Source organism: Macaca nemestrina, chromosome 7 (genome assembly GCF_043159975.1).
Source record: "Macaca nemestrina isolate mMacNem1 chromosome 7, mMacNem.hap1, whole genome shotgun sequence".
NCBI lineage: Eukaryota > Metazoa > Chordata > Mammalia > Primates > Cercopithecidae > Macaca > Macaca nemestrina.
Window position 1 is genome coordinate 56,010,846 of NC_092131.1, and position 23,174 is coordinate 56,034,019.

The 23,174-nt window shown below is 44.0% G+C and overlaps 1 protein-coding gene across 4 annotated transcripts in view; it reads left to right on the forward strand.

The window, feature by feature from the left end:
* The window catches only part of LOC105481822 (nidogen 2), a 63,760-nt gene extending 40,615 nt beyond the window's left edge, over positions 1-23,145 (forward strand). For all 4 annotated transcript variants that reach the window (XM_011741571.3, XM_011741573.3, XM_011741574.3 and 1 more), the window contains 11 exons: positions 683-826; positions 7,898-8,017; positions 8,775-9,008; positions 12,769-12,990; positions 13,596-13,765; positions 16,285-16,414; positions 16,905-17,076; positions 19,911-20,068; positions 21,262-21,385; positions 22,086-22,198; positions 22,444-23,145. In XM_011741571.3, coding sequence (XP_011739873.2) covers positions 683-826; positions 7,898-8,017; positions 8,775-9,008; positions 12,769-12,990; positions 13,596-13,765; positions 16,285-16,414; positions 16,905-17,076; positions 19,911-20,068; positions 21,262-21,385; positions 22,086-22,198; positions 22,444-22,454 — 1,598 coding nt within the window. In that variant the 3' untranslated portion in view covers positions 22,455-23,145. The remainder of the gene's footprint in view (positions 1-682; positions 827-7,897; positions 8,018-8,774; positions 9,009-12,768; positions 12,991-13,595; positions 13,766-16,284; positions 16,415-16,904; positions 17,077-19,910; positions 20,069-21,261; positions 21,386-22,085; positions 22,199-22,443) is intronic.
* Positions 23,146-23,174: the final 29 nt, after the last annotated feature.

A 23,174-nucleotide genomic window follows, 5' to 3' on the forward strand; every position in this document is an offset into this window, starting at 1 on the left:
GGCGGAGCTTGCAGTGAGCCGAGATCGCGCCACTGCACTCCAGCCTGGGTGACACAGCGCGAGACTCCATCTCAAAAAAAAAAAAAAAAAGAAAAATTAGCTGGACGTGGTGGCTTGCGCCTGTAATCCCAGCTACTCACGAGGCTGGGGCAGGAGAATCACTTGAACCCTGCAGCTGGAGGTTGCAGTGAGCCGAGATCGCACCACTGTACTCCAGTCTGGGTGACACAGTGAGACTCCATCTCAAAAAAAAAAAAAAAAAAAAAAAAGAAAAGAAAATGCACTTTAATTCACTGGGATAAGGAGGGGTAGAAATGATAAGAGAAACCGTGTGTGTGTGTGTGTGTGTGTGTGTGTGTGTGTGTGTGTGTGTGTGTGTGTGTGTGTGTGTAGCAATTGCTCTGGAGTGTTATAAACTTTAATTGAGGACTGCTTAGGTGATGGGTTTTTGTGCTTAATATTTTAACCACAAATTCATACCAGTACTTGAACTTTAATAGCATACGAACCATCTAGGAATCTTGTTAAAATCCCAGATTCTGAATCACTGCCCCTGGAGTAGGGTCTGAGAACCTGCATTCCCTGGTCTGTTGCTGTTGGTCTGTGGATCATGCCATGAGGAGCAAGGCTCACCCTTTGCAGGCCTAAACTCTTGGACGCCCTTGCCTTCTTCTCTTTTCAGTGATCACCCCACCTCCCAACCCCTGTGAGGATGGCAGTCATACCTGTGCTCCTGCTGGACAGGCCCGGTGTGTTCACCACGGAGGCAGCGCGTTCAGCTGTGCCTGCCTGCCTGGTTATGCTGGCGACGGGCACCAGTGCACTGGTGAGTAACTGCGGGTCAGCTTCAGTGAGTGGAAAGTCGCCTTGGATGCACATCCCCACATAGATGGAGATCTCCCAGAAAAGACAAAGGACTTCCTTTGATTCTAACAGCCTTGTGGCTGCCAAAATAGCGAGGAAAAAAGCATCCTTTGAATTAGAAAGGGGAGCCAAGGGTGATTTCCTGTGGACTAGATGGACGAGCATATATGGCTTCCTTGGCGGAGACATTCCTGTAGCACTCAGGAGCTTCTAACATTGGTTCCTTGGAGCCAGTGCAGACTGGAGGAATTTAGGGAAAATTGCATACCTTCCTGTTAGGCAGTCTCCACCTTTCAATCTCTTTGGTTAATGGCTTAATTCAACACTTATGATTGTGTCATTCTCCTGCTTTAAGTGATATTTTAATCTATCTCTAAACACATATATAATTTCTAATTTTTCTCTTGCAAAAGAGAGAACTCCACACATATAAAAAGACACACATATCGAAACTTTTCTCCCAGAAATCTATCTTTAAGACTTAATGCAGTATTTTATAAAAGCACCAAATCATTTGCAAGGCTAGCCATTGCAATTTAACTTGGAAAGAACGTGTGAGGTTGTTATTTAAAGGTTAGACGTAACTCTCTGAGTATAAAATGTCTAGGATTAGGAGTACTTTAAAATAGAAATCATTCAATAAATCTACTTAAATCACAAAAGGTTTTCCAAACATACCCTGTGCTATGTGATGAGATTGAAACTCGGTTTCATGTGAGTCACACACACAGGGTGTAAAACAACACACTGGGGATGAGAGAATGGTGGGAGAAGTGTTTGGAATGGGAACGGGCCTGCTGGGGAACATGAACCTTAAAAGGCAGGCTTTCCCCTGCTCCTGGTGTTGCTGTCTGCATCTGCTGCCATCCACCCAGGCCCACTGAGCTGATGTGCTAAGAACAGCTTTGCAATTCCTGGGAGCTTTATACCAGATCCAAATAGCACGGGCCTCCTTCCTCCTCACCAGATGTTTGATTCTCATCCTTCTGCCATTCCTTTTTCCCTTTGGTTTCAGCAGGATGGGCTGAGTGGACAGCAGGCTGAGGGCATGTGTCACTGACAGAACAAAGGTCACTGTGACAGCAGCTCAGCTCTCCACTTCTCCCTGGATGGGGCAGGTGCACATGGTGGTTTCTGAGCCTCATCCTTACTCTTTCTACTTGTGCTGTACAGAAGCTCTGCTGCATGGTTTTCTTGAGCAATTTATGCTGAACTAACCCAAAGCCGTGACTCAGTTCAGCCCCCCGCCCTTTTTTTTTTTTTTTCCTAAATAGATATTTTTGGTGGTAGTATTGAAAGTTGAGGCTATGGCTTGAATATTTGCCTCTCCAAAACTCATGTTGCAACTTACGTTCCAATGTGGCACTATTGAGAGGTAGGGCCTTTCAGAGGTGGTTGGATCATGAGAGCTCTGCCCCTATCAGTGGATTAATGAGTTATCATGGGAAGGGAACTAGAGGCTTGATAAGAAGAGAGACCTGCCTAAAATAACATGTTAGCACACTCAGCCCCCTCACTATGTGATGTCCTGTACCACCTCAGGCCTCTGCTGAGAGTCCCCACCAGCAGGAAGGCTGCCACCAGATTTCGCCCCTTGACCTTAGACTTCTCAGCCTCTAGAACTATAAGAAATAAATTCCTTTCCTTTAGCAATTACTCAGTTTCAGATATTCTGTTATAAACAACAGGAAATTGACTAATGCAGATGGTAACCCTCAGTTGGGATTCCTGTGTGTCTTGGTATTAGGCCCAGTCATGTAAGAAGACTATGGACCTCTTGAATAAACACCCCTAGCTCTAGATAAAGAGTATTTCCCAATTAGAATGAGGTAGATTTGTAATTCACAGATGTTTGTCCCACTTAACCAGCCAGGAGCTCCATCTGTCATAGATATACTGGTGAGAAAACATTGAGTATATCTGTAATAGATACACTCTTTACAGATACCCTCTACAGGTATGGAGTTCAGGGTGAGATGCCAAAGCCTGACAGTGGGAATGATGCTTTTCCTTCTTGTGGAACACATCATTTGGTTTGGTTTAACCCTAGTACCAGCTCTAAGAAATGTGAATCCATTGAGAAAAATCTTGTCTGTAGAATTTCTTATTTAAACATCTGGCTGCTCAGATCAACAGAGATGGTGCTTTTAAAATATTTAATTCCTTAGTGTTCTGGTTTAAAGCAAAGAAGTTGAAATTAATTTCAGCCTAGATATGATGAGTGTTAATCAGAATATTAATTTAGATGCTGCATGCTTTGATCACTTCTAAAATGATTCTTCTCTCCCTCCTTTTTTCCTTTATTTGTCCTGCAAGACTTTGGTTACCTTCTGGGGTCATGTTAGGGCTCTGAAATTGGCTACTTTTTCATATTGGGAATTTAAGTATTGTCTTTTATTTGCCCTCTCTATTTTTGCCATTTTCAATTGTCCCTATTTTATTTCTGGCTCTCTGCTTTTAGGATTTTATTTAGGCTCTCTGTTTTAGGTTATCTATTGCTGTGTAATAAATTACCCTAAAGTATAGCAGCTTCAAACAATAGACATTTAGTATCAGTTGTCCAGCAACCTGGGAATGGCCCAGCTGGGTCCTGTGCTTTAGGATCTCTCACAAGGCCACAGTCAAAGTGTCTGATGGGTCTGTGGTCTCATCTGCAGGCTTAACTGGGGAAAGATCCACTCATGGTTATGGGCAGGATTCGGTTCTTTGAGGACCATTGGATTGAAAGCCTTGGTTCCTTACTGGTTGTTGGTTGCCTTCAGTTTTTTGTCACTTGGGCCTCTCTAACATGACAGCTTACTTTATTAATGCCAGAGAAAGTCTGCTAGCAAGATGGAAGTCATAATCACAAAAATGACATCCCTTCAATGTTGCTTTATTGATTAAAAGCAAGTTACTAAAAGGGCAGGGATCACACAAGACCATGAATCCCACTAGGTAGGGATTGCTGGGGGCCATCTTAGAGGCTGCCTACCACAGCCACTTACCATGTGGCTGCCTTCTAAACTTCCAGATTGTGGAGTAGTAGAGAATGAATGGTCATTTTCCTAAAGACCCATGCATAAATCAGGCTAGGCTAATCATGAAAGGAACTTGAAGAATAAATATAGAAATATAGGTGTATGTGTGCATATTTAAAGGCATTCCATAGTACACATGTGTCTCAGTGACAAAGAATAGAGGCTGTATTTTGTGGGAGCTATGCATTGTTAAAGCACATGTGCTCTTTTACTCCATCAAACTAACAATAAGGGGGTGTGGGAGTTTTTCTCCAGCCACAGTTTGTTAAAAACCCGGCTCCCTGGAGAGGCTGCACTTGGATTTGGGTTCTCAAGTCTGGTCTGAGTCACTAGCCAGGAGGCTTTTATCCAAGTAGAGTTAAATCCTCTGCAGCTTCCCTCAATCTGGAGTGATTTCAAACTTGTGTTGGTGTGAGCTGGATATTTCTCAGACATGTTTGTCCTTTTGGATTGTTGTGACTTGGCCAGGTGCAAAAGCAGATTGTCTTGAGTTGGGACCTTCCCAGGAGGAGCAAGTGTGAGTGGAGGAAGCTGGGTTACAGATGGCCCATTACCCAGAGTCATCATTACTCAGGAGGAGCCTAAGGGTAGATGCTGACATTATTCTTTCTCGGGTTTCCTGGTGTTTTTCTTTTTCTTTTCTTTTGTTTCTTTTTTTTTTTTTTTTTTTGAGGCAGGGTCTTACTTTATCACCCAGGCTGGGGGGCAATGGTGTGATTACAGCTCACTGCAGCCTCAACCTTCCAGGCTCAAGTGATCCTCCCACCTCAGCCCCCCAAGTAGCTGGGACTACAGGTGCATACCACCATGCCCAGCTAATTTTGGTATCTCTTGTAGAGAGGGGGTTTCATCATGTTGCCCAGGCTGGTCTCAAACTCCTGAGCTCAATCGATCTACTCCCCTCAGCCTCCCAAAGTGCTGGGATTACAGGCGTGAGCCACCACACCCGGCCTAGCTTCTCTCTTTTTTGATAACAAAAGCATTATCTCCATTATGTGCCTGGCCAGGTTTCCTGTTCCAAGAAGGTAGGTAGATGTTGGGTATGGTATGGTAAAATCAGTGTGGTTACAGGAGGAGGCAAGGATGAAACTTGAAAGGAAGTAGTTTATTACACTCACAGGTCTGGAGTGGGTTCACCACATGCCACACAGAGGTGCAATCAGCAGGGTGCCCAACTGAACAGATTATGGAGTAGAAAGAGTGGGACCTGTGGGCTGAAGCCTTTATTGGGATCTGGGGTGGGTTTGAGGTTAATTGATGCCAGGAAATTTCACTGGGCTCAAAGGCAAGTGGGCGGTGGTGAAGGGGCGGGAGCCTGGGGGAACTCGAGGCCAGTGGTTAGGTTTATCATCAAGCAGTTCCTAGTGGTTTTGCTCAGTATTGGGGCAGTGAGAAGGATGTTGAAGCAAAAAAGCATGAACTCAAAGGATTTTTAACACATCTTCCAAACAGTTTCTTTACCAGCTTAATAGATGATAGAGTGGAGGATTGCATTGAGATTAAGCTACCTTTCATTACCTGAGTGAGAAAGGGGCTCTACTACTTCTTGAATGTTTTTGTTTTTATAGCAGTCCCTACAGATCTCTGCTAGTAATGACTAAGCATAAGCAGTGGCCTCCTTCTCCAATGGTGCAATAAAGTTCCTCCCTTGCCAGGGGGCTGAAAGTCTTTCCATGTTTTCTCTGTTGATATCTGAAGTCATGTGCATGCATGCTCAGGGCCTGGAGGGACTAGCTGGACTCTCGTCTCTATCATGGTGTGAGAGGCCCTCCAAGGAGGAGTCAGGACTGCAATTCAGGAAGTCTCGATCTTTGGGGCAGGAATGTCTCACTTGTGATATCTTCAGTCTCTTTGGGGACTTTCTCCTCCTTGTTGGTCATTTCTAATAGCTTCTATCTACCCAAAACTTTAGTATCTTTGATGATGCCAACAGTATCTTTGGGGAGGAAGGCTGGTTTTTCAGATTTAGTCAGAATTCTTAGGCCGAAGGTTCTAAGCACATCAGTGATTTATTTGGTAGCTCTGGGGAATCCCCTCTCTTTAGTTCAAAAATAACAATAAGAAACTGCTCCATGGGCTCCAGATATAGGCCCTGTGTCTCAGGAATTCCTGCTTCCTGTCATTTCTTGGGGTTCCTGTTACCATTAGAAGTCCTTTTAGCATGTGTATTGTGAATAGCTTTAATTTCCTGCATTTGGCTGGATGTTAATTTTTACAGCTTTAGTTTTACAGCCTCTTCCAGGTCCAAGGTGTTGGATGGTCAGGTCATCGGTTTTGCCCAGCTGGGCATTTGAGTTGCCCTGTTGAAGAGACAGAGCCAAGCTCAAGGATAATTATGACAACATTGGTTGATTTTTGGGCAACTGAGGAACCAACCAGAACACTTGGTTTGTTTCTACCCTTGCAGATGAATTAATATCTGCTTTCTTGCCTTTGTAGGTGAAATGATGGTATCCAGGGAGGCCAACCACTCACCTGGGTAAACACTCTGTGGGTTGCATTGAGTATTCAGAACTTTTTGGGGGAGGACTCCAAGGAACTGATATATGCTGACTAAACTCCCCAGAGACAGAAGATAAGCAGAATGCTTACTTTCTAATTATAACATAAAAGATTCCTCTCCAGTGAACGGAATACCTTATGCTTAATGCCCAGTGTGTGTACTTAGTGGTACTCGAGAAAGAACATGAGTTACTAGAGGATAAGCCAGTGACAGCGTGGTCTGGACAAAGGGTGGTGCAGGTAACCCTAGAAGAAGTTCCATGTGGGTCATGGGAGGCTGGGTGAGGAGCTAGCCCTGTTCCCAACCCACTCACATCAAATCTAGGGCTTCACATCTCTGTCTTCCCAGGCTGATGTGTCTCTACCATGGGCTGCACCATACTGATGCAACACATGCTCATTTTCTAGGTTTTACACTGATCACACCATCCCACATTTTTTTTTTCTATTCACTCATTTTAAAGAAACTTTTGGTTATTACGATGGATGGAACCACTGCTTTGTTTTATTTTCAGCCAAGCCTTAATTGGACCTACACCCTTTGTTTATCCTCCTTTTACTCTGAAAGACTTCCTGTCTCTTAAGATAGCTTATCTCATCCCTTTAACCATTCAATTCTCAGAACTGCTTTTTTTCTGCTGGGGATGGGGGATGGGGGGTGGGGGGGTGACTTTGTCACATCGACATTGTTGGCATATGTGGATTTCATTAAATAAAAGGAATGTAAGTTGGCTTTTGTTTGAAGTGTCAGGATTTTGTAGTTTTGAGAAATATGATGGTGAAAATTAATCCTCGTGGTGCCATGTGGAGAGTGTAGGGGCCTGAATTGTTTGTACTGATATGCCCAGCAAAATTAGATTTCCATTTTCTAAGTATTATTTTAAAACCCTAGATAATATTCTTTTCTTATTTCTTCTAAAAGTGGAAAGTAAAGAAAATACCTGGCTAATGGGGGTGTGGTTCTAGATAGTAAGATTCTGATTAGGCAAGATGGAATGTGCTTCTTAGCTGAAAAATATTTGGGGCCTCATCTGGCTCCTTTGCATCTAGAGACGAATGTTAGTTACATGGAGATGGTGCCAACAACCAAAGAAAAAAAAAACATTGTTGGATATATTTGTCTTTGTTGCAGCATTGCTGAAAGGAAGTTAATGACTTGTAGTCTAAAGGTTAGTTCAAAGGTAATTAACTTCCTTGAATTCACTGTCAATGAAACATATGCTGTAGGATGTTTTTTTTTTTTTTCCTTTGAGTGACTACCCATTTGATTTCTACACTGAACATGTTTAGTCTGATGTGTTAACTCATATGTTCCTTGATTTTTTTTTTTTTTCCTTTCTATTAAGCCTACCTTTAGGTGTCAGCATTTTTCTGCTCATGCTCAAAGGTCTTCTGAAGCTGACACCTCACTGGATGATGATCCACATGTCCAAAGCCTATGCAGTCGCACAGATTGTGTGAGTGAAGTCATAGCGTTCTTTGCTTCTCTCTTCTGTTTCTGACCTCTGCAGATATAGACGAATGCTCAGAAAACAGATGTCACCCCGCAGCTACCTGCTACAATACTCCTGGTTCCTTCTCCTGCCGTTGTCAACCCGGATATTATGGGGATGGATTTCAGTGCATACCTGGTAAGTTTTAGAGGGCCAGATTAGGCACATGAATCTCTTAGCTCCTTCAAGGGTATTTTTCTATGACAGCCCACTCTTGATTTAGCCTGATCTGAAGCCTTGCTGGATTTTCCAGGCTGTGGATTCTTTTTCCTCGGTTACCTCCTGCTGCCTAGTTTACTGATAGTTCACTGATTCGTGACATTCCTGGAGGCCTGCAGGAGATGACCCATCCATTGTCCCATCTCATAGCAGCTCTGGTTAACTGCCCTAGTGATCCGCTTGACCTTGACGAATGCAATTTGGATGAAGTGTTGAGATCAAGCTTATTAAACAGGAGCCATATGTGCCGCTAGCCAGGGTTAAGCCTGTGGCGACCGTGTTAGAGGAGCTTGGCCAGCTTGGTGTAGTCTAGTGACTGCCGTTGGCCTGCAGCTTCTCAGACTTAACCTCTGGGCCTTGGGATGAATGAGCTTTGGCTTGTTTTCTCCAGAGTCTCTTGGGATGTTGGGCAGATGCCACGGCTGCCCCTCATTTTCCCCAGATGATAATAGGGAGGGGCTGGACTGCTTTACACTTAGAGCCAGCTAGGGACCTATGGGATGAACTGGAAGAACCGGGGAGAGACGAGAAAAATAGTGGCAAGGTATTATAACGTAAGAATCTAGGGCTCCAAAATCCTAGTGCCTTTCCATGCCATGCTGTGGGCTGGTGAAGTGGATGGGTTGCAATGCCTTCTATTTGTCTTCTGTGTCTTCCTCTGCCTTGATCCTGGAAGACTCCACCTCAAGCCTGACACCTTGTGAAGAACAGCAGCGCCATGCCCAGGCCCAGTATGCCCACCCTGGGGCCCAGTTCCACATCCCCCAATGCGACGAACAGGGCAACTTCCTGCCCCTGCAGTGTCACGGCAGCACTGGCTTCTGCTGGTGCGTAGACCCTGATGGTCATGAAGTTCCTGGTACCCAGACTCCACCTGGCTCCACACCGCCTCACTGTGGACCACCACCAGGTGAGCTTAGGCCTGGGGCTAAAGAAGCAGAATGGCACTGGTGGCAGGTAGATCATAATTCCTGCCCAGACCATGCAGGCACAGGGCCAGTCACCATCCTTCATAGCCTCTTTCCTCCTGAGAAGACTTGAATAATAGTGCGTACATATATTCGTGTTTGTGTCATAAGGACATAGAGATATACAATACATGACACATGATCTGTTACACATTGGCTTCTTAGACCCTTGTCCAGTACAAACTGGAAGTTGAGATTGTGTATGTAGGTCAGACTGAGACCCACTACCTTAGACCTGTTACAGCATCTTAGAGAGATCTGACAGTTAGAAGATCGGGCCAGACTGGCATTTTGATAAGAAGGAAAACTGCCTTCCTCTGTAACTATCTCGCTTACCTCTGCCTTCTGAATGACAGGAAACAGTATGAAGGCTGTGTTAATATCAATAGGAAAAATAAGAAAAATGACACCTGCTGGTGGATCCAGCTAGTTTTCTCTAAACTGACAATCCCAGCCCTCTGTAACGTAGCCCAACATCTCAGAGGAGACACAGGCATCTGGTTTCGGTTAGCCCATATACAATCTGAGAACATGCCTGCTACCATCGGAGCATTCTGCATCTGTGTGGGGCACGGTGATCAAGTGTTCACAGTCGATTCCAACAGCAGGCAGATAAGGCAACTTTCTGTTTCTCGCTGAATTATTCAGGGATGGGTAAAACTTTTTTCCTTAATCATTACAGAAAAACTTTATTTAATGAAGAGCATAGGATTGGCTTGATACCGTTTTAGCCAAAATGATTCCTATACAGCTTGCTATCCAAAGATCCATTTTTACTATCGAGAAGGGTTCCATAAATACTAGTCTTGGCTTTTAATGTGTGAAAGTAAAAAGAACTGGAGCATTACCCCAATAGTTTTTTCCCCTTTTAATGGTGTTAATGGTTGCCCAGGTACGGTGGATCATGCCTGTAATCCCAGCACTTTGGGAGGCTGAGGCGGATGGATCACGAGGTCAAGAGATTGAGACCATCCTGGCCAACATGGTGAAACCCTGTCTCTACTAAAAATACAAAAATTAGCTGGGCGTCGTGACATGCACCTGTATAGTCCCAGCTACTCGAGAGGCTGAGGCAGGAGAATCACTTAAACCCAGGAGGCGGGAGGTTGCAGTAGGCTGAGATCGTCCACTGCACTCCAGCCTGGTAACAGAGTAAGACTGTTTAAAAATAAAAAAAAATTTAAAAAGCCAGGCCTTGGTGGTTCCCAGATTCATATAGGTAAAAATTGGTAATGGCTTCATCCATAGTCCCTCTTTGTTTCTATTTTTAGGAAAAGATTTTAAAGGTCCAAAAAAGGTACAGAGAAATTCTATTTCCCTCATGCCTTCTCTTTGAAAATGTTCTAACTCCATCTGGGATTTGAAGAAATCAGATGGTTGGGAGGTGCCTTTGGGGAATGGTTCAGAATTCGATTAAATTTATTAAGACAAGCATATGTTCAGGACAATGATTTTAAAGGGGGAACCAAGAGACTGAGAAGTGAATGACGAAAATAGGGCCGTGTTCCCTTGTGCGGACTTTCTCCTGCCTACACACTCTCTTGGCACTGGTTTGGACCCGGCTGCTATCTCTGACTGGTCTCATCTTTGATGGGGTCAGCTTCAGGGAGGGTAAGGATGCTCTGTGCCCCCGATTTCAAAATACTTAAACTCCTGCCAACCAGAAGCACAAGAGAAAGACATTCATGGTTGGGTTGAAAAGTAGCAAATAGTAACGAATGAAAGGGATGCCTATGTATGAGTGATTTGAGACACCCATTTCCCAGGAGTTAGGTGCATCTCTTTGGAAGGCAAACACACAGCACAGGGTGGTCCCTTAAAGCAAAAAAGGATCCTTGGAGGTCTGAATGTGGAGCAGGGGTGGAGTTGGGAACTTCTCCAGGGAATCCTGCAGTGTTTGAGGAAGTAGCATTTCCCTCTCTGTGTTCCATTGAGACACATTTGGGTGAAGAAGTCAGAGTCTTAACCTTCTCCACGGGGTCTCAAAAAGAGCTTTGCCTCCCATGGGTCATAAGCTACAGTGACAACTAAATGGCATTCGCTTCCCCCAACTCTGGTGAGTCGTGCAGTCGAGCTAGTTGGGTTTGAGCTCTGACAAGTTCATTCACAGTCTTTTGTGTTCCAAGAGGAACTGTAGGTGCTGGAGCCTGATCATAATGTTCCCAACTTTGTTCTTTGGAGTCATTGGAGGGTTTTGAGCAGAGTGCCATGAAATGCCTTTATATTTTAAATGGACCATTCTGGCTGCTGCTAATTGAGTTTACACTGGTTTTGCAGAGAGTGCGGGCATAGAAGGGTGGAAGCAGGAAAACCAGTGGGAAGGCTGCTGCAGAAATCCCAGGGAGAGGACGAGGCTTTTGGACCAGGGTGAAGGGGGTACAGTAGTGAGAAGTAAAGATATTCTAAGTGGATTCTGAAGGTACCGCTAAAAAGAGTTTTTGACGAATCAGATGTGGATGGTGGAAGAAAGGAGGGTCAAGGATAATCAGGTCTGAGCAGTGGAAAAATGGAGGTGCCATTTACTCCTATGGGAAAGACTAGGGGAGCATCTGGTTTGATGGTGAAGGCAGGGGGCTCAGTTTCTATCAGTTTCTGATTTCTATTATACATCTAAATGGTGGTAGCAAGTAGGATTATTGGCTATGTGATTCTGCAGACCGTACGCTTTAAGTTGCAGGAATTAAAAAGGAAGGAGAAGTACCTCCTCTTGTTTAAGTTCCTTTGGGTAGTCCTAACATAAATGAGTAAGTTATCTCAATAACCTGCTGCAGCAGAGTCTGCTCAGAACCACCTGTATCTTGAACGAAGCCTCAATGGCACTGTGGAAGCAGCCTGGGAGGAAACTGCTTCGCAACCGAAGCCAGAAGGACTTTAACCACAGAGAGAGCTGTGAGGGAGGGGATGAGAGGAGGATGCTGGAGAAAGGGGGGGAAAGGGCAACATGGCAGGAAGCTAGAGCCTGCAGGAAAAGATTCAGCTTTGAGATAATCCCAGGCGCAGGGTGGGTAAAGCACTTCTGGAAACTGGGCTCTGTAAGAACCATTTTTAAGCTGTTTGCCACCACCTCTGCAATACTTCACTACTAATTCCACTCAGTTTTACCTTTATTCCATGTAGTTTTCCAGTGGGTAGACAGAGGGCGCCGTGGCATAGTTGGGCTTTTGGTAATACTTTCTAAGACGCACACTGGCCAGGCGCAACATGGCCCTCTCCTCAGCAGGTCCTGGAGCTTGAAGCTTGAAACAAGTGGGGAATGAATACAAATTGGCTTTAAGCATCACCTCGGCCACTGAGTCCCCAAGGATCACCTGCACAAATGCTCCATCAGCAGAGGTGCCCGAGGTGCAGGCAGGATGGGCCTTGTGGGCCTCTCCTGGCCAGAGGGAGATCATGCCCCTTCCCAGGCTGAGTGAGCTGCACTGCTGACCTTACCTCCTCTTATTCTTTCTTGATGTGGCTGGGCCTTGATGACAGACCCTCCTGGCAAGAAAGCAGCATCAGACGATCTCTTTCTGATTCCCATGGTAGAGTACTTAGAACACATTTGCTTCCCAAGTTTGGTGTCCACGGGCTTGGCTGAGACCTGGACAGTAGGAGAAGGAAGGCCAGGAGGCCAGGCATGGGGTCTCGAGCTACATTTTGCATTCTGTCCTTGGCTCACAATCAAAGGCTTTTCTTCTTCCCTCTTCCCCATCTGCTCAGAGCCCACCCAGAGGCCCCCGACCATCTGTGAGCGCTGGAGGGAAAACCTGCTGGAGCACTACGGCGGCACCCCCCGGGATGACCAGTACGTGCCCCAGTGCGATGACCTGGGCCACTTCACGCCCCTGCAGTGCCATGGAAAGAGCGACTTCTGCTGGTGTGTGGACAAAGATGGCAGAGAGGTGCAGGGCACTCGCTCCCAGCCAGGCACCACCCCTGCGTGTAAGCACCGGGCCGCCCCCGCTCCCCTCAGCTGAACTTAAGGCCTTTGCTAGGGATGCTATCTGCTGTGTTGAAGTAGGGGGACGTGTTGGGGTCACCAGGTCTAATGAAAGAAGTCACTACGTGCTATGTTGATTTATAATCTGGTCCACGCAAGATCCCAATTTGTGTTTGGTGTCTGGTTTTTGTCATTAACAGTTTCCATAATTGGAACATCTGCAACTCGGTTCAGCAGGCAGTTACTCCCCCTCCCAAGCCCAGGGCGACAGGGGACACGTGTCACTCTGGAGTCCTAAAAGGAAGCTGACACAGTGCTGGCTCTGTTTTTTTTCTTTCTTTCTTGAAAAACAAAAAACCTGTTCTGCTTTGTTCTGAGGGAAGTGTTTTGCTGCCTTCTTCCCTAGTAAATGGCAGATTTACATAATTGATCCTTAAAAAAACCCTAGAAATTAAAATTTCTTTTGAAGAACATCTGGAGCACATCTGCATTGGGCAAAGAACTTTTGATATTTTTGGAGGCTCTGGTATGTGGTAAAGTAACTTTTCTTCCCATCTCCCTGCCTGCCCTTGTTCCCCTTCCTCCTCTCCCACCCTCTCTCCCACAGGTATACCCACCGTCGCTCCACCCATGGTCCGGCCCACGCCCCGGCCAGATGTGACCCCTCCATCTGTGGGCACCTTCCTGCTCTATACCCAGGGCCAGCAGATTGGCTACTTGCCCCTCAATGGCACCAGGCTTCAGAAGGATGCAGCCAAGACCCTGCTGTCTCTGCATGTAAAGTGGATTTCTGCTGTGGGGGGCGGGGGCTGCGTGGCTTTCCCAGTGGGAGCCACCTCACAGGCCCTGTTGCGGTGCAGTGGACTGGGGCAGGGAAGTCCTGGAGGGTTTCTGAGCTGCAGCCCATTGGCATGGGCCCGATGCCACCACCACAGAACCAGGGCTCTCCGTTGCTGGGGGTCACCTGTCACTGACTAAGGCTGTGCTCTGGTTTGTTCATGGGGTTTCAGATATATGGAAAGGGAACTGTAGACTTGTCAGCATATGGAGGCTGTATGGTGATCCAAGGGAAAATGGACAGACTCTTACCCTAAGTCCTCAGGGTTCTCTGTATGTCATAACATCTCCATAGAAGTCCTGGAAATCAGTGACAGGAGGACTAGCCACAAGGTGTGGTGTCTGCGATTTGTTGGGGACTCCCAAGTTGGAAGTCAGTTAATGACTGTCTCACCGCTGCAGCCCTTCCCTTTCACTTTGGTTCTGTCCCTTTGACCCACTTCTTTCCTAAGCTTCCCTGACTCTAGATGAAAACTTGAGGTGTGTGTGTGACGCTGGGAGAGGAGTGGATGGCGCCTTCCCCAGGGGATGCTTGATGCTTCCTGAGCAGCAGCCTCCCTAATGCAAGGCACCCCATTCTGGGGAGAGGGTTTTCTCTAAAATGGGGGAAAAACAAGGGTAGCTCTCTAAAACAGCATCGACACAGTGGAAAATAATCTAATTCCATTGTTGAACTTCACACTCCAGGCACTTGCTCATCCATAAGAAAGAATAGTATGGCATTCATGTTTACATACTTATTTGGTTCCAGAAAAGCTTAGAAACAGCCAGTGTTTTAGGAAGAGATGTGTTCTTTTTAAGATTCGAGTTTTTGGGTCCTATCCCCTCCCCCAAGAAAACTCTCACATTGTTTTGTAAAACTTTCTCTGGAAGAGGTAGAGACTAAGAAGTTGACATCACTTTAAGCTAACCTTCTTTTATTCTAGTCAAGTCATAGAGCTTGATTGCCTTTCTGAACATGCCCCTGACCGGGACAGGGTGGTGATGGTAGTGGTAGTGGAACTGAAAGAAATGGGACATGGGTTATTTGCACATTTTAGGGAAATTTACTTAAAGGAAAAAACTGGGACGTTCTCTCTAACCTGAGGTTATGACATGGGTTTATGAATCCCATGATTCCCTGGGTTAATGGAAGCTCATTTCAACGTGTACTCTTGCCTGGGACAAATGACCTTTTAATTTTCAAATAAAAGTGTAGTTGACCTTAGCCCTCCCCTCCCACCCCCCCACTGGAGCCAAATCCCGTTTTGTACAATCTTTCTTGTGCTGACTATGCTCCCAGGGGGCGTAAGTGAAGCCAAGCCCCAGGAGGCTGTTAGGCAAGGCAGGAACTTGTATGACCTCAGGGACAGCCAGAGAATCCCTGAGTGTTGGCTTCTCAGAGCAGGAGCCTGGATTGAACATTGAACAAAGCAAGTTCTGCATGGAGTTGTAGAAAAATGTCAGACTCAGCATTTTTTAAAGACTCATTTATTTAGCAATGAGGAGAGACCTCACTAGCCAGAGGTTGGATGACCACTACTCCCTAGTTCCTTAACCCAACAAATTATAGACTTTTTCCTTCTTTTGAGACAGGATGTAGCTCTGTTGCCCAGGCTGGAGTTCAGTGGCACCATCTCAGCTTGCTGCAGCCTTGACCCTCCTGGGCTCAAGCGATCCTCCCACCTCAGCCTCCTGAGTAGCTGGGACTACAGGTGCGTGCCACCATGCCCAGTCAATTTTTTTTTTTTTAGACGGGGTCTCACTATGTTGCTGTCTCAAACTCCTGGGCTCAAGCAATCCTCCTGCTTTGGCCTCCCAACGGACAGGAATTACAGGCGTGTCACTGTGCCTGGCTATACTTCAATACAGGATATAACCAATGTCTTGTCTCCTTCTAAGAGTCTGGGGCAAGAGTATAGGTGATTGCACTTCAGGTAGAGGAAAGATCTCATATTCACAGAGGAGGGGAGAGTAGATTTTGTTGGCATATAGTGGCAAATTTTATTAAGGCTCTTGGAAAAGTGCTGATGACATCGGGATTCAGTTTTTACCCAGTAAAATATTAAAAACTTATTTTGCTTAAGGCCATGTCCTCTAATTACTGAAGGAGCTGGTTTTCTTTTTTTAAATCGGTCATAATAGCACTTATTGAAGGGCTTACTGTATAACAATTACTAATTAGGAGACTTTACAAGCATTTACAGTATTTTTATAGAAACCATATGAAGCAGGTACACTATTGGCCTCATTTTGCAAATGAGACAAAGGCATAGAGAGGTTAAATGCCCAAAGCCGCATGGCTAGTAAGTGGCTGAGCCTGGATATCACCCCAGAGTGCCCACATGTCCAGCTACTCTGCTCTGCTGCCTGCAGGATCACAGTGCAGTGTTGCTCAGTGCAGCTGTGCATGAGCAAGGCAGCTGAGTGTGAACAAAGGGGAAATGTAACCTAATTCTTCTATGATTTGGTGCACAAAGGGCTCCATAATCGTGGGGATTGATTACGACTGCCGGGAGAGGATGGTGTACTGGACAGATGTCGCTGGACGGACAATCAGCCGTGCCAGTCTGGAACTGGGAGCAGAGCCTGAGACGATCGTGAATTCAGGTCAGCAGCTTCACTCAGCAGAGTCTGCATTTCATTTGATTCTACAGTCACTTGTCTACTATATGCTGAAGTCTCCCGTCGATTTTTCTCTCCTAGGGGAGGTTAAGTTTTAGGCAAGTCATTTTATTGAGCTGTATAAGACTAGCCCCTCTGTAAGCAAACACCTTCATACATAAGGAATGAAATAGGTGATTCCTACTGTGAGCGATTCTCAAAAGAAAAGAACTCATGGTAAGAATTCGGGATGAGGCCTTATTCAGTCTGGCTCTGGCACTGTGGATGCCGGCTGTCATCAAACTGGTAGGTCTGGTCTAGAAGCTAGAGGTAGTAGAATATGTAACAAAAGTACTCGTTTCTCTATTAACCTGGTTCTTGGGGACTTAGAGCCACTTGGGCTTTGTTTTCCCCTGCTGACCCCCTGCCCCACCCCACTCCTGGAGGGCTTCAGGTTTGCCCTCCATTTCCAGTCCTGACTTTGCTTTATTTCCAGGTCTGATAAGCCCTGAAGGACTTGCCATCGACCACATCCGCAGAACAATGTACTGGACGGACAGTGTCATGGATAAGATAGAGAGCGCCCTGCTGGATGGCTCTGAGCGCAAGGTCCTCTTCCACACAGATCTGGTGAATCCCCGCGCCATCGCTGTGGATCCAATCCGAGGGTCAGCTGGGCTTCCCTAATTCTCCTCTTACCTGTAGATCCTGATGTGAAGCCCTTGGGTTTTAAATAGTGTGAGGAAGGTCAGAACAAGAGTGTGTGAAAGCTCAAATGCATTCCTGTAACAAAGATTTACTGAGGATCTACTAGGCGTCAGGACTTGCTCTAGGAAAAGACAAGGTCTGTTCTTTCATGGCCTTATATTCTATTAGTAGGAAACAAGACTGTATAAACAGTATTAGTCTGTGATGTGATATGTAGAAAATTCAGATCGTGTTGTGAGAATTAGGGCTACTCTGAATCAAATGATCAGGCAAGGTCTCAGATGACACTTAAACTGGAAGTGAAGTGGGACTCCTCCAGCAGCACATTTAGAAACCAGGGTTGAAGCCCACGGTAGGGCTGACCTACATCAAGTGACATTAACCAAAGCTCAGGCAGCACCTCTGGCCTCAGTGTTGCTGTAGCAGAAATCAAGATAAACATTTTCCCTGTCTGTGATAATTGCTAAGGTCATCAAATGTGACATACAGGATTTGTTCAGTGTCTCAGTACTTGTTAGAACCAGGGTGAATTTTTATATCTTGAGAAACTCTTGCCATGTTTAAGTGGAGTTTCTGTGAAATGAAATTCCCTGATGCCCTTCAAATCAGTAAAGAAAACCTTCAGCTTTAATTTTCAGGTAAGTGCTTTTTGACTATGAAATACTTAGTGCAGAGCCTCAAAGGTGGTTTCAAACTTTGGGTTCTACACAAAGGAAAAGGTGTATCTCTATTCCAGTTGACTTAACAACATGAATTAATAGCCCTCTTAAAAACTCTTTCCATAGGCTTGCCTTTCTGACATTTGGAAGGTTTTTTTTTTTTTTTTTTTTTTTAAACAAGGTCTTGCTTTGTCGCCGAGGCTGGAGTGCAGTGGCACAATCTCAGCTAACTGCAAACTCTGCCTCCTGAGTAACTGGGATTACAGGCATGTGCCACCATGTCCAGCTAATTTTTGTATTTTTAGTCGAGACAGGGTTTTGCCATTTTGGTCTCCAACTCCTGACCCTGGGTGATCCACCCGCCTTGGGTTCCCAAAGTGGCTGGGATTACAGGCATGAGACACTGTGTCTGGCCCCTCATTCCTTCTTGGTACTTGACCTGAAAACTGGGGAGAGCTGCCATCTTGTAAGCAATGATACCTTGGCCATGTCTCTGGAGTCTGGGTAAAAAGCATACTTTTAAGCTGAAATCCACAACACAGCCAAGATGAAAGTAGAATTTTCTTATCCAGACAGCAAATAGAAATGCTAAAGGACTTAATTTTTAATGAAAAGAAAACCCACCTTGAACCAGGTTTCAATAAAACACATGTATTACATCTCCCTGAACTGCTTAACAGAATGGTTGTCAAGCCTTCCTGCATATTTCTCATTTGCTTTCTATAGATTTCACCTTGACAACTTTCTTCCTCTGGCAATCCCCCAAATAATCTATACCAAATACCTGTGTGAGCTTATTTCAGACGTTTTTGATGATATTAAATCATTTTGGGGAGGAGACTGATCAGAAGGGATGAAGGAATGATAATGCATGCTTTACCTTCTGGCCACTTCTACCTTAGCACAAAGTGGAAACTGCTTTCTGGCTTTTGCTCTCAGCTTCTCTCTGCTTCATCTATTGGGCATAAGGGATGAAATTCACAACAGGGGTGTAACCTATGGTTTCTTCTCTCTCTGAGGTTCTCTATAGCTCAACTGCTTTATTCAAAGCTTCTATAGCTTTTATAAAACAGTATTTTATAAAAAGTGCTTTCAACATTATTTCTGCTCTATAAACCTGTTTCCTTATAATAATCTATTTCCACTTAATAGGACCATATTATTTCCTAGTTAGTATCTGTTATGAATATCTTTCATTTTTAACGTGGCATTTAAAAGGTAAAGTGCTTAACTTAAAAGGCTTCCATCCCCGGGTGCCAGGTACAGGATAACCGAGATTCCCCTTCAAGTACCAAATTGTATTTTTGGCAGAAAAAGAACAGTTTCCCTCTAAAAATCCCTGGTCCACGTCTCTTCAAGTTCCACAGTTTATATTGAAGCCATTCCTAACAGCTGTCTTTGCTTCTATTCTAAACCCAAGATTCAATTCAAGATTTCAACAAACAGAGGGTTTTGGGGCAGTTGAGTCAAGGGGGGTATCTTGGAGGCAGGGATTCTGATAATAGTTTAGTAATGACTTCTTCCGCATAGTTACAATAATCAGAAAACCGTGTGACACAGGTGAAAGTGGAATATGGCTGTGCTACCTCTAGAGCTGTGTAACAAATTGCCCAAACCCTCAGCAGTTTAAGACAACATTTAGTCTCACAGTTTCTGTGAGTCAGGAGTCTTCACTGAGCTCCTCAGGGATGGAGTCTCTCACAAGGCTGCAATCAGGTAATGGCCGAACTGCAGTGATCTCAAGGCTCAGTTTGGGGAAGACACAGTCCAAGCATGCTCACATGGGTTGTAGGCAGGACTAATGTCTCTGGCCAACAGCCCTCAAGAACACCAGTTCCTTGGCACATGTTCCTCTTTATAGGGTAGGTTGCAACATGGCATCCAACTTCCCTCAAAGGGAGCGAGAGAGAGCACCTAAGGCAGAAACCAGTTTTTGAGACCTAATATTGGCCTATCACTTCTGCTATACTCTACTCACTAGAAGCAGCAAGATACTAAATAATGCAGCCCAGACTCAAAGGGATTGCTTAAGACTATTAATACATGAGGAGATGGAGATCACTGCGGGCTGCTTAGATGCTGACTACCACAGGCTACATAGCTATTCTTTTACAATCTTGATTTTTAACTTACAGCAACTTGTACTGGACAGACTGGAATAGAGAAGCTCCTAAAATTGAAACATCATCATTAGATGGAGAAAACAGAAGAATTCTGATCAATACAGACATTGGATTGCCCAATGGCTTAACCTTTGACCCTTTCTCTAAACTGCTCTGCTGGGCAGATGCAGGTAATACTACTGATGGAATGCAGATAACCCCTCATTATAGTGAGTGTGAGCACTAATAGACTGTACTACAAAATCAAATCCCATCACTTAGATCTTTTGGTTTAAACACATTTCTAACAGTACAGCACATAATCTCCTTTCTTTGTTCTGTAAACTTCTAAATACTATTAAATGAGTCTTAAAATGAACTTTCTGGGGTTTGGGTGGAAGGAAGGCTATATCAAGCTAATTTGTACTGCTTGCCTGACCATGAGTGCTTGGCATATTTTTAATGGTTAAAAGAAATATTAGCCACTGTTGAACTGACAAACTGAATTGAAGTTATTCTTCTGGTGCGGGGAGAGTGGGTCACTATAACTTATCTATAAACATCTGTTATAATGCTAAAGACATTCTTTGAAAAGTGTTGTAGGAAGGTGGCTTCCTTCAGTAATAGCATGGGTATTAGCAACCCAAATTTGTTTGCTTTCATCAGCACAATTGAAAAAATGCTGTGTGTCTAGCTCTATACTAAAGAATATGAAAAAGACTGTTCTTGAATTTGTAATCTAATAAAAGGGCCTATAATGCACATAGGTCACTTTTATAACCCAGTTGCTTAAAACAAGTTACATTTCTTAAAAGTATTTGAAATTTAAATCAGGGCTCCATGAGAAATGTGAAACTTGGAAATTCTTCGTTTAGTTATTATAAAAATTTTTAAGACTGATTCCTTTACACTGAAATATGTTACCATTTTAGTCACTTTTTCCCCTCCTACCTAGAAAATATTTTTAAAATACTAAGGATTTTGGTTAAAAGGCTGCCTCCGTAATTAAAGGGCAAGTATTTACCCAGATGTTATAATTTATAAGCTAAGGCTTGAAATCACACAAATTATAAAAATAATTACGTCTAATGCCCTACTTAGGCAGAAACTTACCAGATTTCAGTAAATGCAATCCTGTCTTCCAAAAAAGGATTGAAAGTTTGAATCTCTACTAAAAACTGGAATGCTATCCAACAAACTGGAGATGAGTAATAGGACAGGTAATATTACAGTTGTTAATCTATGACTGCAATGGAAGTAAAATACCTTATTTCCCCATTCTTCCATTGTTTTCTTGGAGAAGGAATCTGTCATTCATTTTTGGCAAAGCAACTTATTACTCCGTGGTGTAAAAGGACCTCATTTTCCCCCTTTGTTTTAAAAGGAACCAAAAAACTGGAGTGCACACTACCTGATGGAACTGGACGGCGTGTCATTCACAACAACCTCAAGTACCCCTTCAGCATCGTAAGCTATGCAGATCACTTCTACCACACAGACTGGAGGAGGTGAGCCCCACACATTCTGGACAAGCCTGAAAAGGCCAACTGTTCCAGAGGACACGCCACTTGTTTTACGAAAAGTCAGTACGTGACTTTACTCAGTAAGACCTCTGAGGCTTTTGTTTTGTCACCTCCTCATTGGCAGATAAGATCCTTCAAGGATGTTTCTTTTCATCCTTTCATGTTTTTGAAATCATTCTTTTACTTCACCCAGAAATTGAATGGTATTGATCACATATAGCTTAAAAAGTAGCAAAGCTATTTGATAATGAACTATCTCAAAAGGAAGCATATTAATCTAAATATGTTCTTTAGAGAGTAAGACTACCCTTGATACCATGAACTATATTGAATATAGAGCTTAAGTTGGTTTTTGACTAACACTGTGGACATATTGTCTGAGAGAGCGAAAAATACTATTTAGACGAGCTCTCAAATGAGGAACTGTGGAACATTAAAGTCTAGGCCCTTTACCCCATGTCCTACAAATCTGATTTGATAGCTCATCATGTGATTGTAACATGCAGCTAGAGATGACCAACAGATTTAGAGCAATGGTCCCTCAAACTTTAGTGTGGCTTTAGCATCAGCCCTTGGACAGAGAAAGCTGCCAGAAATTTTCCTCTATTGCAACTCACTTTTTGTAGCTAACTTCTTAATCTTGTAAATGACTCTCCCTGAATTCACTCTTCCTTTCTGTCACCAGAGATGGTGTTGTATCAGTAAATAAACATAGTGGCCAGTTTACTGATGAGTATCTCCCAGAACAACGATCTCACCTCTACGGGATAACTGCAGTCTACCCCTACTGCCCAACAGGTAAAAAATATGCTTTAGGATGCTCCTGTAAATTAGCAGGGTAGAGAAGGGGGGAGATATATATGGTATTTGATTACCCCTGCTGCCTGTGACACTGCCACCATTGCTTTCTTCCTGCCCTGAGGGCCAGTCTTTACTACCTTAAATCTACCTAGTTTATACACAAAATGCAAAGACTTGCTGTTGCAACTTGGCTACAATATACTCACCCACCACCCTCTCCCACCCCTGCTCTTCTCTCACAGGAAGAAAGTAAATACAGTAATGTAAAGGAAGACTTGGAGTTTACAATCAGAACCTGGACCCTGAAGAACAGTGACTGCAAAGGCAAAGTAAAAAAGGAATTGGCCATTAGACGTTCCTGAACATACAAGATGAACATTATTTAGTGCAAAAAGACTTTTGTGAAAAGTTGATACCTCAATCTTTACTACTGTATTTTTAAAAATGAAGGTTATTGCAAGTTTAAAAAGGTAATAGAATTTTAACTGTTGCTTTAAAGCAACTTCTTGTAAACACTTATCATTAATATTTAAAAGGTCAAATTCATTCAACTAAGAGTTTAAGACTCTAAATGTGATTTTTGCTATGGATTCCTTCTGGCCAAGAAATTAAAGCACATGTGATCAATATAAAAATACAATCCTAAACCTTGACAGTTTGGAGAAGCCAATGCAGAACTGATGGGAAAGGACCAATTATTTATAGTTTCCCAACAAAAGTTCTAAAATTTTTTACCTCTGCATCAGTGCATTTCTATTTATATCAAAAGGTGCTAAAATGATTCAGTTTGCATTTTCTGATCCTGTAGTGCCTCTATAGAAGTACCCACAGAAAGTATCACATTTATAAATACCAAAGATGTAACAGTTTTAAAATTTTCTAGATTACTCCAATAAAGTGTTTTAAGTTTTCCTATGACTTAAGGATCTATATTGTCTATAGGACAAAGCCCTTAACCACAAAGGAGAAAGGT